The following is a 14,608-nucleotide window of genomic DNA, read 5'->3' as shown; positions in this document are numbered from 1 at the left end:
GTGTCAGGGCAGGCGCGTCAAGAGCTGTCGATAAAAGTGTAGTCAAAACTCTGTTTGTATCAAAAAAGCGTTTAAAGCTTGTCCAAGAAGTTGGTGGAGTCAGGGATGCCCTCGCTGAGGCCCTTTCTCTTACGGATGGCGAGGACGACCTGGTTGTGACCGCTGTCCTTTTCGAAGGGTGAGCCAGAGAGGATGGCCCAGTGATCAAAGACGCACTGGGGGAAGGCCTTACCCTGGGTTTTCTCACGAAGCATGGAGGTGAAGCCGAAGGATTCAGCGACCGGAAGGTGAGCGCGCATGTCGTGGAGGGGCGTTCCGGCACGGACGTCATCGGCGATGACGATACCACGTCGCTTGTTGAGCACAGCGTACACGCCGGACATGTTGTCCTCGGGAACGGTGATTTGGACAAGGAAGATGGGTTCGACCAGACGAGGCTCGGAGTTGAGTTCGACACCGAGAATACCCTTACGGCAAGTACCCAGGATCTGGGAAGCTCCACGATGGATAGCGTCAGCGTGCAGAGTGCAGTCAACCAAGTTGAAACGACAACCGCGCATGTTCTCCTCACAGAGCGCACCCTCACGGGCGGCCCATTGGAAGCCGGCGTTGCAGTGATCCTTGATTTCGTTCACATACTGCAGACCCGATGTCTCGTCAACCATGACGTTAGGGCCAGTGGTATCGGGACCAAAGCACCATATCTTGAAGGCGTGGTTCTTTTCCCAACCATACTTGTCGCACAGGATGCTTGCTCGCTCCTTAACGTCATCGCGCGAAGTAACCTTGCCATCATCAATGAGCCGGACTAATTCGTTGTCCAGAGGAGTGGCAGTGATGTACAGTCTGTTGTGCTTGTTGGCTGACTTGGCCATTCCGGGTTCGGCAGGCTCCTGAGTGATGGTCTCTTTGTAGGAGACGACCGGTTCGGACACGATGATGTCAATTTGGGCGTACTCCTCCTTCAAGTCCTTCAAACAGATCTCGACGTGAAGTTCACCGCAGCCGGCAACAATGTGCTGCCCATTCTCCTCAGACGAGCATACAACCAACGGGTCAGACTTAGACAGACGTTTGAGACCCTCCACAAGCTTGGGCAGCTCCTTTTGGTCCTTGGGCGTGACGGCAACGCGTACGACCGGAGACACGGAGTACTTCATGTCCACGAAAGTGTGGGCAGACTCGCAGGTTGTCAGAGTACCCGTTTTAAGAATGAACTGGTCCACGCCGACGAGAGCGCAGGTGTTACCGCAAGGCACATCCTGCACCTGCTCGACGTTGCGGCCCATCATGATAACCGTACGTTGCACGTTCTTGATAGCCAAGTCGTCCTTGTGGCCCGGCTGATAGGCCGGACCGAGGATTCTGACCTTCTGGCCGGTGCAGACGGTACCGGAGAACACACGGCCGAAGGCGTAGAAGCGGCCCTTGTCCGAGGTTGGAACCATCTTGGAAACGTACATCATGAGTGGACCCTCGGGGTCGCAAGCCTTGATGGCCTGGGCGGCCTCGTCGTCCTGGGGACCGGAGTAAAGAGTAAGGCATCTGTACTTTTGTGCAGCCACGGGAGACGGCAGATGGGTGACAATCATCTGCAACAGAGTGTCACCAGCGGGGAGCCACTGTTGCATGATTCTCTTGAGCAACGGCTTGCCCATGAGGTCCTTGTCTTCGCCACGGAGCTCGACGCCGAGGGTGACGAGCATCTTATCCAACTTAGCCTTCTCGTTGACGTTGTCGGAGGCAAGGGCGGTCTCAAAGAGGCCGTAGATAGGCTTCAAAATGAACTGACAAAAACCACGGCAGGACTGGGGGTCGGACGGGTCCTTCTTGGTGGTCCACGTCTTTTTGTTGGGGTTGAAGAAGTTGTCGCCCCAGAGACGCTGCATCATCTTCTCGACGGGTACGCCAAACTTGGATGCATACAACTTGGCGAAGCGCTCGATGGTAAAGGCCCAGCCATGGAGACCGGAACCGAAGGAGATGGTACCCTTCTCGGCGGCGACCTGGGCGTCAAAGCCGGAGGTTTCATCCTGGTAGGTGGCAATGATGACGTTGACGTTCTCGATGTTGTTTCTGAAGGTCTCATACATGGCCTCAGGGTCCTGCTTCAGTTCCAGCAGACACCTGTCAACCTTGTTCATGTGCAGCACTGGCTTCACTCGCTCAGAGAGGGCCTGACGCAACACAGTTTCAGTCTGGACACACACGCCTTCCACGGCGTCCACGACGACTAGGGCGCCGTCTGTCACACGCAGGGCGGCAGTGACTTCAGAACTGAAATCGACGTGGCCCGGGGAGTCAATAAGATTGATAAGGAATGGCTCTGCAGGTTTGTCGGTAGCGGTTTGGTGCTCGAAATAGAGGGAGATACCAGTAGACTTGATGGTGATGCATCGGTCCTGCTCGTCTTGCCGAGTATCCGTGAAGCGGGCGTCACCAGCGGCCTTGGCAGAGATAATACCTGCCTTGGACACCAGGGAATCGGTAAGGGTGGACTTGCCGTGGTCGACGTGGGCAATAACAGACATGTTACGGATGTTGTTGGGCCGGCCCATAATGACCCTCAACTCTTCCACTGTAAAGTTCACCATCTCGCCGGTCCTGCTCGCTGAAAATTTCTTCAGAAACACCCCCAAAAAAAGGAGACGTAACGCCTCCTCCGCTTTTTCCACGACCTCCCCCCAAGACACGATGCGATCCTATCGCGCACGAGTACAGATTCCCGCCGGCTGGGAATTACTTACCGCCGGCGTTAACTCGACAGGAAAGCCTATACTGAACCTACCAAAGCAAGAACAAGTACCCAGCAAGCCTTCGCCGGATACACCCAAAGTCCTACTAAAATACCCCATCGACCTCGCCGCACTCACCAAAACATTTTCCCATCAAGAACGTGAACTCCACCAACCCTACCTACCGTACCGAACCTACAAACCTGGGAGCTCCGCCACCAGCTCACCCGCATCCACCCTGAGCTCCACCCCAGCTCGGGAGGCTCCGACCGAGACCCCGACCGAGACCCCGACCGAGACCCCGACTAAGACCCCGACTGGGACCCCGACTGAGACCCCGACTGGGACCCCGACTGAGACCCCGACTGGGACCCCGACCGGGACCCTCGCCGGGAACCCGACCGGGGCCTCATCGAACCTCCTACAGATACCCAAGCCCGCTCCACCCAGAGACTCGGGACTCTGCAGCCTCAGCCTGTCGGCCAAGCGGGCCCTCGTTCTGGAGGCCTTCCAGAAAAAACTATCCCGAGATGAGCCCTCGGACCCGGTGCGCAAGTCGCAACCACGATCCGCCGCGACCACCAAAGTCTCGGACTGGGCACGGCCTCGCGCCGCACTACAGGAAGGACGGCTGCGGACTGCACCCCTCGTGATACCCGGCGAGATTCCGCTACCCCCGCCCTTGCCTCTCTTCCAAGATGATGTCCCACAGCTGGAGGCGCCGGCCACGGACAACCCAGCGACACCACAATACGAGACAGCCGTAACCATCGCGGACACAGGAGGAACACCGTCGGCTCCGCTCATGACCCTGGAACTCGCGGCCGAGCCGCTGGCACTAGCGGTCCAGGAGGCCGAGCCGCAGGAGTCCGTGGTACAAGAGGCTGTATCGGAGGGGGCCGTGCCACAGCAAGTGGCGTCAGAGAACACCACGTTACAGGAGGCCGTGGCACCCGAGGTTGTACTAGAGAAGGCCGTGCAGCTGGAGGCTGAGTCACGGGTACCAGAGACGGCCGTGCCACAGAAGGCTGTGTCAGAGACGACCACGCCGCAAGGGGCCGTGGCACAACCGACTGTGTCGGAGGGGGCCGTGCCACAGCAGGTGGTGTCAGAGAAAACCATGCTACAGGAGGCCGTGGCACCCGAGGCTGTACCAGAGAAGGCCGTGCAGCTGGAGGCTGAGTCACGGGTACCAGAGACGGCCGTGCCACAGACGGTGATGACGGAAACGGTTACCCCACAGGAGACCGTGCCCCAGGAGAATGTGCAGAAGAAGACTGGGTTGCCGAAGACTGGGTTACCGACGACTGGGTCGCCAGAGGCCGGGTCGCCGGAGACCGCGAGGCACAGCAAGGCATGGGGAGCGCCAGTGCAGGTTCCTGCGGAAGGGAAAGACATGTCACCAACAGGGAAGGAAGTGTCGCCGGCGGCGACGGACCAGAGCTCCGCAGCCGTTGTGGTCGAGGGGGCGCGGGCGAAGCCGGATTCATCGAAGACCGGTTCGCCGAAAGCCGGTTCGACGGAAGCCGAGCTGGCGAAAGCCAAGCTGGCAAAAGCCGGTTCACCGAAGACTGAGTCGTTGAAGGCCAAGTCGTCGAAGGCAAAGCTGGCGAAGGCTGGTTGGTCGAAGGGCACCGGCCCGTCGAAGGTCAAGTTGTCGAAGGCTGGTTCGTCTAAGGCGATTGGTTCGAGGACGATGCAGCTGATGAGTGCTGACTCAGTTTCAACACTATGTTCGATAACGTCGGTAGATGAGCCAGTGGAGGAATTATGGGTGCGCCCGATGCGTCAGTCGTTGAAAATGGTAGACGTAAGTCGTGCTACTGCGGAGTTAGAGGCTGTGTGGGACACGGCTCAGGCCCGGTTGGAGGAGTGGGAGCTGGAGAGTGAGGTGGAGATGAGAAGAGAGGCGGAATTGGCAGCGGAGTTGCGGAGTGTGCGAGAGGAGTTTACGAAGAGGAGATCGTGGCCGGTAGCGCCAGAGACGGATTGGTCGTATGTGGGGCTGGTTTTGGATCAGTTGCGGTCCTTTGGCATGTCCCAGCAGTTCTTGATTGGTGCGGCTAAGACGTATGAGGATTGTCAGCATCGACAGCCGGTAATGGTGCCGTCATCACGACCGGGAAAGCGACATGTGGTTCGGACTAGGAGCGATGCCCAACTGCGGGGCGGCGCGTATCTGGCGCCCACCTTTTGCGCCTGGTTTTGGGACTGTTTGAAAGCTAACGCCGCCATTGACGAATTCGTCTTGTTTGCGCACAGGTATCGCCTCGGACGGCTGGCCCAGAAGATGGACTATGGCATTGTTGACGTGCTCCAGAGCAGCATCCGGAACTACTTCCATCGAGACCCTGTCTTCGTGACACTGGCGCGCCATGTGTTCCGCGAACACATGGAGGCGCGAGTCTTCACGCAGGGCGACCCGAACGCGCCGTGCCGCCATCGACTTCGTGCCAGCGCACGTGAAAAGCCCCAGACCGAGGAACAGGCCGAGAAGATTGCTCGGCTGCAGGACGTCAAGCGTTCTAACGAACAACCTGCCTCCGGGTTACTTCCGTTTTACGTCGCACACACGATCGGCGTCAAATTCCCCATTGTCTACCGTGACAGCAAGGACATGCAGGGGGCCCTCGAGACCGCGCTGCACGGCGTAAGAGGCTCCCTCAAGCAACTCCTCCTTGATAACTGCAAGCTAGTCGAAAAGACCGGTCCCAAGAAGGACGCGTGCGTGCAGTGCGAAGGGCCCTTCGCACTCGCCTGCAACTCCAAGAACGTCAAGACAGCCCACGCCGAAGCCATAGCCTACTTCGACAAAGTCGTGAAACTCCTGCTACCAACATCGCACTGTCACGGACTGTTCAGGTACGGCAGCGCAAAAACAAAACGGTTCGACGACCTCACCTCCATCTTCACCGACAGCCGAAACCACCTACACTTGGTCTTCCGTTCGCCCGAGAGGGTACCCCAGAACACTGCTTTAGCAGCCACGGAATCCAGTAGTACAGCGTAACTGGACGGTCAAGTCGGCAACGTGTGACGTGTCCCGGGTCGTTTCCGATATTTTTCTCCGGGATTAGTATTGAGAGCTATCTCCTTAAGACGGGGCTGCTCACGGAGTTAGCGGCTGGGCGTGGGGGTCAGTGGGGAGAAGTCCGGGTGCAGGCCTGCTCTACCAAACCGGAGGTGGAGTAGGTGCCCGGCGGGCGGAGGCGCCACCACCCACTCGAGGTCGAGGATCTCGGGACAAGCCGTTTCGTGAAGTAGCCTGACCACTGACGGACGTCCAAAGCGCGCAGCAAACAAGTCAACCCCCATTTGCCGAAAGGCGTCTGCGACCTGAGGAGGAAATTGGTGTGCGCGCCATTGGTGTGTGTGCCAAACTGGTGTGTGTGCGCGAACGTGGCACTGACCCCAGTGGAGAGGTAAGTGGTGTGGTGTGCGGCAGGTGCTTACGAGGTTGAGAGGGACGCCGGGCCATTTCTGGGCGAGATCTGGGAGGAGTGATTCGTCGTCGCTGGCGGCGAGATGGCGGACGGTGCGTAAAAAATGTCGGACTAAAATGCCGTGGATGCCTTGCACCAGGAGTTCTTGTGGGGAGGCCTGTGATTGGGGGTTGAGTGCCTTGCCGAAGAGTTCTGCGAATTCGACAGGTGCGGCGGCACTAGCGGCGCTTGCGGGAGCAACGGCTGCGACCACGGCGGGGGCGGCGGCGAGGAGAGGTGGGCCGACTTTCTGTGAGACGTGTTGATGGAAGCCGGCGACGGGGATGCCTTTGGGTAGCACGGGGCGGACGTAGTAGACGGCGCTGGGCTGGAGTTCCTGAGGCGAGAGCGGAATGACGCCGGTGCCGGTGTGTTCGAGACGCACAACCTTGGGGATGACCAGGAGGCTCTGAACGACGCTGCCCTTCCCGAGTTCAGCAAATTTGGCCTCCAACGGGAAACCAAAGAAATGTTCATAAGTTGTTTCGAAGTTAGCCGTGGTCACATTTGGCACCGCGTGCACGAAGTAGTGAATCGTGTAGAAACAGTCCAACGGCTTCACTGGCGGAGCCGACGGCTTCGGCGGCAACACATCCGGCCATTGCGTACGCACTGCCACCGTTACCGGGCGCGTTACCGCCGCCTTATTCGGAACGCAACTCTTTACTATCTCTTCCAATACCGCACGCACCTTTTCCAACTGATCCGGCGTATCGTACTTCACCCACAAATGCATCGGCTCCTCCGCTCCCGGCGTCCCCGGCGATGAGATCCCCTTGCCCCTTAACTGAACGCAACAACCCGACTCATCTTGTAACCGCGCGTGGTTCGTTCCACGCACTCCGATTATGATGGCCGCCGGCTTCACATTCGGCGGAAAACGGGACTCGTCAATGGGAATCCTCTCTATATACTTCCAAGGTCTCTACAACAAACTCCATTTCCAATCCAGTGTGCTCCAAGCAGGGACGACTACGGGGATTTACAGCCTGAGCTGGTACCAGCGGCGGTGGGAGCAGCGGGCTGAGCGGGTAGCAACAGCGGCGCCGGGGAGGGCGCTTACGTCTTCGCGGCTCCGGGGGTTGTTCCCAATGCCACCACGGGACTTGGCGGGCGGATGCATTCCAAATTTTAAAAATGGCTGGCTGCACAGATATTACTTGTACCTACGCACCCTCTACTATTGACCACCGCGTCGGCCCGCCGAACGTTGGCGAACTAGGCAGAGCTACCTGGCAAATTCTTTTCAGCTCCGTCGATTTATTAGAAAATCACCGTCTCAACAAACTGGATTACGCCCAATGGCTGAAAGGCATGCTTGCCGCCTACCCCTGCCGGTTTTGCCGTCTGCACTTGAAGCCGGAAGAAATACTCAACAATCAAACACCCGAATATTACAGGCGCTACCTGGAAACCGTCCATGAACAGTCCAAATCCCCCCAAAACCGCGCCCCAAGTCGGTAAACGCGCGGCGCACACACGTGTGCTACTACATTATTGGACATGAATTAGTGGAGGTATGAAACCTGGGAGTCAAGAGAAGAGGGTCATCGACCTCACTAATCCCGGTCTCGCTGATAATGCGGTTAAAAGCGTCCAGTCTCTCTCGGCGGAAGGACGGCAGGCGCTCGATCAGTTCAATAACATTGAAGGGGATATATCGGACCAGGTGGACCTTTCGGATGAGGTTATTGAGGGATTCGCCGACAAGTTCGGACACGCTGCGCTTTACCTCCAGGTAGAGCAGCTACGGCGGTCTTCGGATCCTACCGAGGACACGTTGCTGGGTCCCTTGAGGGTAAGTGCCGCGGGGGATTCCTACTGATTTTCGTTGTCCTCAGGTCCTCGAACGTTTTCAAGCGGTTACTGGTGCACCTGCTATCACCCATGAGGAAGTAGAGAAATTGCGTGAGCAACTCCGGCGTTCTGCTTTGTCGGCATTCACTCAAAGCCGGTATGCTGATGTTTTATTACACGCTTCGGAATGTTATAAGCTTACGAAGAATTATTTGTCGAAGATTGGAGGCACAGCACTCCACGGAGATTTGGTAGGCTTTTGTGTGATCAACATTAATAATATGATTAGGCGTTTGAGCTGTTTCTGCTAGCCCGTAGCTGTGCCATGACGGGTTATTTGGAAAAGGGAGAGAAATATAAGAAGGAGCTAGATTATCTGATACAGAATACGATACGTTATATTGCAGCGGAGACGTTGAAATCGGAAAATGACGGTCCTGATCGTATCAAGGATGCCTGGCTAAAACTAGGCAGTCACGACGAGTCGTCAGTGGGTCCAATGCTGAAAACGGAGCCGTCCGTTTTCTTGGCCATGCTCCGAGAGGTCGCTGATTTGTCTGTGGTGTATGGAGAGTACGAGACGGCGGACATGTACTATGAACGGTAACAGAAAGGAAAGGGGTCTTATGTTTGTAGTCTTGTAGTTTTTCATGAATACCTTTACGGCCCCGTGAACCCTATCACGGCGGATGCCGCCAACGACGCCGCTCGGCATTTTTTTGAATGCCGAGACTTCCATAAGGCGGCCAAGTATTCTGAGAAATGTTTGAAAATCAGGATTCAAGTGTTTGGAGACGTGGATGCCCCTAATCCTAATCATCTAGTGGCTGATGCATATAGCAATATCGGTATCATTTATCGCTTGCTAGGTTATCCGCAGGATTCCTTGAGTGCTCTTTTATCCGCTTTGGATCTTCGAATGAGGCTGAACGAAGGAGATCGCGGTGCACTGGAATGTCAAAAGACAATGCTCTCTATCGCGATCCTGTGTCATCAGTATGGACAGTATCGTCGTGCGCTCGAGCTGTACAAGGAGGTTTTTGAGCAGATCCGGAAGTTCAAGGGGTATCACAGCTCCGAAGTCACTAAGATAATTCAGCTGATGGATGCGGTAAGACGACCAACCACAAGACCATCACTTTTTGCAGCTTTCCCGGGACATAGCGGCCGCCACCAACGGAGGTCCCCTTTCATCCGGCACAAATATCGAGGGAGCACTCACGTTGTCAGTGGCAGACCCCCGCATTGATCCCCGAACTGGTCTGAAGCCTTTGCTGTGGAACGAGAGCATAGTCCCGTCCCTGAATGCCTACCGGGCGTACATGGATGTGAGGGCGGCGGGCCCGTCAAAATCGTTCGGTTTGGCGCCTACGCCGGGCATCAGCAAAATGCGAGCATTGTTTGCGGACGATCTTAGAGGCATTGATGTCCCGTCGACGGCTCTGCTGCCATTTGTTCGGAACAGCTTCGTCTCGCCGGAGATGCTGCAATTCATGAACTATCTTCGCAGCTTTGGCTTCTTGTGCAGCGACGATCCGTTTGTGCAGGGGCGACGTAAGTGCCCGGTAATCAACCTACCCAAGACGATTGGAGGCTACCCCGTCTTCCAGTCCAATACGCAGTCGAAGGTGGTTATGGAGGTCAACCCCGCTGTACCGGCGTATTGCCTCGAGTATCGCTTGCCTGAACCTTCGGTCTCGGAGGATGGCATCGTCTTTGTCACGAGCCTAGGACAGTGGCACCAGAAGGTCTTCTTGCCTGTGCTGGATCCGCGCGAGAACCGCTACCTGGTGGGACTGAACGGGGTGCCGCTGATGGTGGTTCTCCCTCTGGAGTTTCCGGACGAGCCGGAGGTCGACCAGGAGAACGCGCCGGTTGTTCCCAAGAAGGCGACCGACAGTGGCGACGTCGTCGTAAAGGTATCGGCCCCGAAAGCAGACGAAGCGGCTGCGAAAAAGACTCTGCCCAAAGGCGGGGCTGCCAAGATCGAGGAAAAAACGGCGGATGTCGCAGCGAAAAAGGTCCTGCCCAAAACCGGCGCCGCCCCCTCCACCGACAAGAAGGAAGAGGCGGCCAAGCCCGCAGGACCAGCCAAGCCGGCAGGACCCGCCAAGCCTGCAGGACCCGCCAAGCCTGCAGGATCTGCCAAGCCCGTGGAACTCAAGTTACCGGCCAAAAAGGCTGATACCGGCATCAAATCGCTTCCTAAGCCTGCCCCTGCCACCAAAGCCGTGCTACCTAAGCCCACCGCCGCCGCCAAGCCTGCTGAGGCCAAGGCGACTGCGAAAGCCGGCTTGCCTAAACCGGCTGCGGCCAAAACCGCGGACGTTGGAGCGAAGCCCACGAAGGACGCAAAGCCGAAGGAGACCAAAGCCATGATGAAACCTGCGTCGAAGGTGAAGGGCACACCGGCGAAAACTCCGGAGAAGCAGCCCGCCGAGGGCAAGACGGTCCCCAAGGCAAAGGGGACGCCGAGTCCCGTTGGGGCCAAAACGCCCGCCGCCGCGGACGCGGTGTCAAAGACCAAGACGCCCCTTCCGAAGGTGAAGGGAGCACTGCCCGAGACCAAAGTAAAGACCGAGGCCAAGGTCATGACCCTGGCTAAGGGCAAGACTGATTCCAAGACCGAAGGTAAGGTCAAGACTGAATCCAAGGTCAAAACTGAATCCAAGGTCAATATTGGATCCAAGGTCAAGGCCGACTCCAAGGTCAAGGCCGACTCCAAGGTCAAGGCCGACTCCAAGGTCAAGGCCGACTCCAAAGTCAAGGCCGACTCCAAGGTCAAGGCCGACTCCAAGGTCAAGGCCGACTCCAAGGTCAAGGCGGACTCCAAGGTCAAGACAGACTCCAAGGTCAAGACAGACTCCAAGGTTAAATTGGCTGTGGAAAAGACGCCCTCGGCCAAAGCGGAATCTCCGGAGTCTAAGGCCAAAGGGGCCAAAAGCCCCGGAAAGAAGGGAAAGGACTCGCCAAAGGGTGACAAGGCCGCGGTTGGAGTCTCAAAGACTGGCAAATCTGCGAAGGCCGCAAAAGGCACCGCTAAGGGCAAGGTCACTAGCACGGTCAAGACTATCAAGGGGGCGACACCGAAACAAGGGAAGGCTGGCAAAGCTGCTAAAGGGTCTTCCAAGGTTGCGAAGGGCTCACCGAAGGCGGCCAAGGCTGTCAAGGGTGCCAAGCGCTCACCCAAGGCTGCCAAAGGCACGCCGAAGAGTGCCAAAGGTTCGCCCAAGACTGCCAAGGGCTCGCCGAAAGCTGCCGAGGGCTCCTCGAAGGCCGCCAAGGGCTCACCCAAGGCTGCCAAGGGTTCACCGAAAGCAGCCAAAGGCACGCCGAAGGGGGCGAAGGGTACGCCGAAGGCTTCTAAAGGCTCGCCGAAGTCGTCTAAAGGTTCACCGGAAGCTACCAAGGTAGCCGTCAAAGGTTCTCCAAAGGCTGCCAAAGCCGCTAAAGGGTCTCCAAAGAGTGCTAAAGGTTCCCTGAAGACTACCAAGGATACGCCTAAGTCGGGGAAGAAATCCAAGGGCGGCAAAGCCGGAAAGGAGTCGACTAAAGCTTCCAAGTCACCGAAGACGGCGAAAGCTGGAAAGGCTACCAAAGGATCTCCGAAAGGATCTAAGGAGACAGCGGAGCCGGTGAAGAAGTCGCCGAAGGCTGCGAAGGCGGGAAAGGGCTCTCCTGGTAAGGCTGCGAAAGCAGCTGGAAAAAGCCCCAAAGCTTCCAAGACATCACCGGCCAAGGCACCCGCGGCGGCAGCCGCCCAGGAGGAGCCAGGTAAAACGAAGTATGGAGGTGAGAAGCAAGTCACCATCAAGGCAGGCAAGGCTGCTGGGAAGGGTGCGAAGGGCCCGAAGACGAAGAAAGACACCGCGGCCAAGACCGCAAAGGTGAAGAAGATGAAGGTGCCGAACGTCAAGGCGGCCCTGCTACTGACATCCGAGGATGACATGGATTCGGAGGAATCATTTAGGACTCCTCGGATCGCTAATGTGGTCTGTTACCATACTATGCCGCCTCTTCTAAGCCCCTCTTCATCTCCAAAGGCTGGCAAGTCCCCAAAGCCTGGCAAGTCTCCCAAGGCTGGCAAGGTGCCAAAGGGGGCGAAGACTCCCAAAGGTGGCTCACCAAAGGGCTCGAAAGCGTCCCCGGGGAAGTCTAAGGGTTCCATCCCACCAGGAGTGGGTGGCAAAAGTCCAAAGGGATCGAAAGCATCCCCGGGAAAGGCGAAGGGATCCATGCCACCAGGAGGGGGTGGCAAGGGTCCAAAGGGACCGAAAGAGTCCCCAGGGAAAGCTAAGGGATCCAAGCCACCAGGACTGGGTGGCAAGAGCCCAAAGGATACGAAAGGGTCCCCGGGGAAGTCTAAGGGAACCATGCCGCCCGGCTTGAGTGGCAAGAGTCCAAAGGGCTCGAAAGGGTCCCCGGGGAAGTCCAAGGGAGCCATGCCGCCCGGCTTGGGTGGCAAGAGTCCAAAGGGCTCGAAAGGGTCCCCGGGGAAGTCTAAGGGAGCCATGCCGCCCGGCTTGGGTGGCAAAAGTCCAAAGGGCTCGAAAGGATCCCCGGGGAAGTCACCAGGTCCAAAGGGTGCGAAGAGTCCGAAGTCTGCGAAGACCCCGAAGGGTTCCCCAAAAGGGTCCCCAAAGGGTTCGCCAAAGGAATCGAAATCATCTAAAGGGTCCGTTAAGTCCAAGGGGTCGGGGCCGCGAGGATCGGATGGTAAGGGCGGAAAATCACCGAAGGCTTCCAAAGGCCCCAAACCATTCCCAATGAAAGCTAAGGGTTTGGGAACACCAGAATCGTCGCCCAAGTCCGGAAAAGGAGCTAAGATGCCCATGACAATGAAGTTCAAAGGGAAACCCGCAGACCTCCCTTCCAAATCGGAAGGACCGCCGAAAGGAGGAGCCAAGTCAATGAAGGGGTCGCCGATGAAGTTGAAGGGACCACCAGGCGCGTTCCCGGGGAAGCCGCAAGGCGGGTCACCCAAGGGATCTCCCAAGGCGTTGACTAGCATGAAGGGACCACCGACTACGAAGGGACCACCGGGTCTGAAAGGACCCAAGTCGCCGAAAGACGGTGAGGAATCTGGAGGCAAACTGGGCTCCCCGAAGGGCGGAGCGGTGAAACCGAAGATGTTGGGCCCCAAGATGCTTAAGGGCCCTCCAGGCAAAGACCCTCTGACCGCGCCCGATGCGTCGGCGGGCAAGCCCAAGACACTGGCTGCCAAGGCCACTGACTCCGGCGGTCTTCCGTCGCCGACAAAGACGCTTATCAAAAAAACCCTCTCGAAGAAGGGGGGAGGGCCCGCCGGTCAGGAGGGAGCTCCACCGCCTGCGACGAAGCAGTTGCTAAGGCCGATGGCGTCAATGGAGGGCAAAATGACCGACGAGTCGGGCGGGAAGTTCCTGGATCCGTCGGCCGCGGCCAAGCCTGTGTTGGAGGCTCCTTCGCCGAAGCCGGCGGAGGACCTCTTTGCGAAGGCGTTTCCGGTGCTTTCGATGGAGTCGAGCCTGGAGAGCAAGCCGCAGTTCCAGGGGCAGATTCACCGGCTGAAGAAGTGCACCGCGGACATGGTGGTGGGCGTCCGCAGCTCGGTGGAACCCTCGCCGAGGGGCCCGCTGCCTGCGTTGGACCTGATTGGTGCAAAGGGCGAGGTGCTCGAGACGGTGCCGTTCTATCTTGACTTGGAGGCGTACTTCGTGCGAGTGGCGGCCGTGGCTTCACACGTATCGCGACGCGTGACTAAGGGCGATCAGACGGTGGCGCCCCCGATCACGAAGGTGGTGACGGCCCTTCGGGAGGCGGAGACTTCGAACGAGGCAGGAAGCGGCCTGCTGATGCTGGGCACGCCCTTCGGGCTCTCGGGCACGGTCTTCGGCAGCATCCCTACCAGCGGCCCAGCGGGCATCGGTGGCTACGGCGCCGTGGGCGGCAAGGTCCCCGGCGGAGACACGTCCGTGCCTGCGGGCAACGCCGCACCCTTCAGCAGCGTCATTGAGGGCCCGCAAGGCATCAACCTTGCTGGGATCCCCCCGCTGGGCGGCGGTCGGGTCGCGGGAGACGCCGCTGGGGCGGCCGGTCCGGGAGGCGCCTTCGGAGGAGCAATGGGCGGGGGTCTCGGAGGCGGAATGGGCGGTGGTATGGGCGGCGGTGCGGGTGGTGGCATGGGCGGTGGTATGGGTGGTGGCATGGGCGGTGGTATGGGTGGTGGCATGGGCGGTGGTATGGCTGGTGGAATGGGCGGCGGTATGGGCGGCCAGGCTGGGCCCATGTCGTTTACTGGAGGTGCCTTCGGTGGTCTGGAGGAGGGTGAGGAGGCAGACCTGACTGACGAGGAGTTGAGCGACGAGGACACGGACCTACAACGAGTGCTGGCTGCCGGCGGCTTCGACCTGCTTTACGCCGGAAACGTTGGCGGCGGCCTGGCTAGTTGGACGGGCCCGGAGGAGTTCGGTACGCTGATTAAAAGCGTGCTGGCGGGGACAAAGGCCCCACTGTCCGCGGTCATGGCGCCCACGGCGGGCGCCGGCGGTCCTGGCGCGGGTCCCGGCGGCGGTCCTGGCGGCGGTCCCGGCGGCGGTCCGGGAGGGGCAGCAG

General features: G+C 58.6%; 5 protein-coding genes across 5 annotated transcripts; 3 read left to right on the top strand and 2 right to left on the bottom strand.

The window, feature by feature from the left end:
• Positions 1–71: 71 nt before the first annotated feature.
• GNI_086460 (elongation factor 2) lies at positions 72–2,531 on the bottom strand (the record flags this gene model as incomplete). The annotated part of the gene is made up of 1 exon (XM_011132358.1): positions 72–2,531. One exon carries the CDS (start codon positions 2,529–2,531, stop codon positions 72–74), a length of 2,460 nt encoding a protein of 819 aa, XP_011130660.1.
• A 7-nt stretch (positions 2,532–2,538) lies between these two features.
• GNI_086450 (hypothetical protein) lies at positions 2,539–5,745 on the top strand (the record flags this gene model as incomplete). Its single annotated transcript, XM_011132357.1, has 1 exon — positions 2,539–5,745. One exon carries the CDS (start codon positions 2,539–2,541, stop codon positions 5,743–5,745), a length of 3,207 nt encoding a protein of 1,068 aa, XP_011130659.1.
• Positions 5,746–5,852: 107 nt separating this feature from the next.
• GNI_086440 (hypothetical protein) lies at positions 5,853–7,340 on the bottom strand (the record flags this gene model as incomplete). The annotated part of the gene is made up of 3 exons (XM_011132356.1): positions 5,853–6,071; positions 6,189–7,142; positions 7,281–7,340. The coding sequence occupies 3 exons, from the start codon at positions 7,338–7,340 to the stop codon at positions 5,853–5,855; spliced, it is 1,233 nt and encodes a 410-aa protein (XP_011130658.1).
• Positions 7,341–7,354: 14 nt separating this feature from the next.
• GNI_086430 (hypothetical protein) lies at positions 7,355–7,681 on the top strand (the record flags this gene model as incomplete). The annotated part of the gene is made up of 1 exon (XM_011132355.1): positions 7,355–7,681. One exon carries the CDS (start codon positions 7,355–7,357, stop codon positions 7,679–7,681), a length of 327 nt encoding a protein of 108 aa, XP_011130657.1.
• A 55-nt stretch (positions 7,682–7,736) lies between these two features.
• GNI_086420 (tetratricopeptide repeat protein) lies at positions 7,737–14,477 on the top strand (the record flags this gene model as incomplete). Its single annotated transcript, XM_011132354.1, has 6 exons — positions 7,737–8,015; positions 8,059–8,265; positions 8,304–8,617; positions 8,651–9,125; positions 9,163–14,320; positions 14,458–14,477. The coding sequence occupies 6 exons, from the start codon at positions 7,737–7,739 to the stop codon at positions 14,475–14,477; spliced, it is 6,453 nt and encodes a 2,150-aa protein (XP_011130656.1).
• Positions 14,478–14,608: the final 131 nt, after the last annotated feature.

This window comes from Gregarina niphandrodes (assembly GCF_000223845.1).
Source record: "Gregarina niphandrodes unplaced genomic scaffold scaffold00016, whole genome shotgun sequence".
In the NCBI taxonomy this organism is placed as follows: domain Eukaryota; phylum Apicomplexa; class Conoidasida; order Eugregarinorida; family Gregarinidae; genus Gregarina; species Gregarina niphandrodes.
Note: the sequence above shows the minus strand (reverse complement) of the source record. Positions and strands in the feature narration are given on the sequence as shown.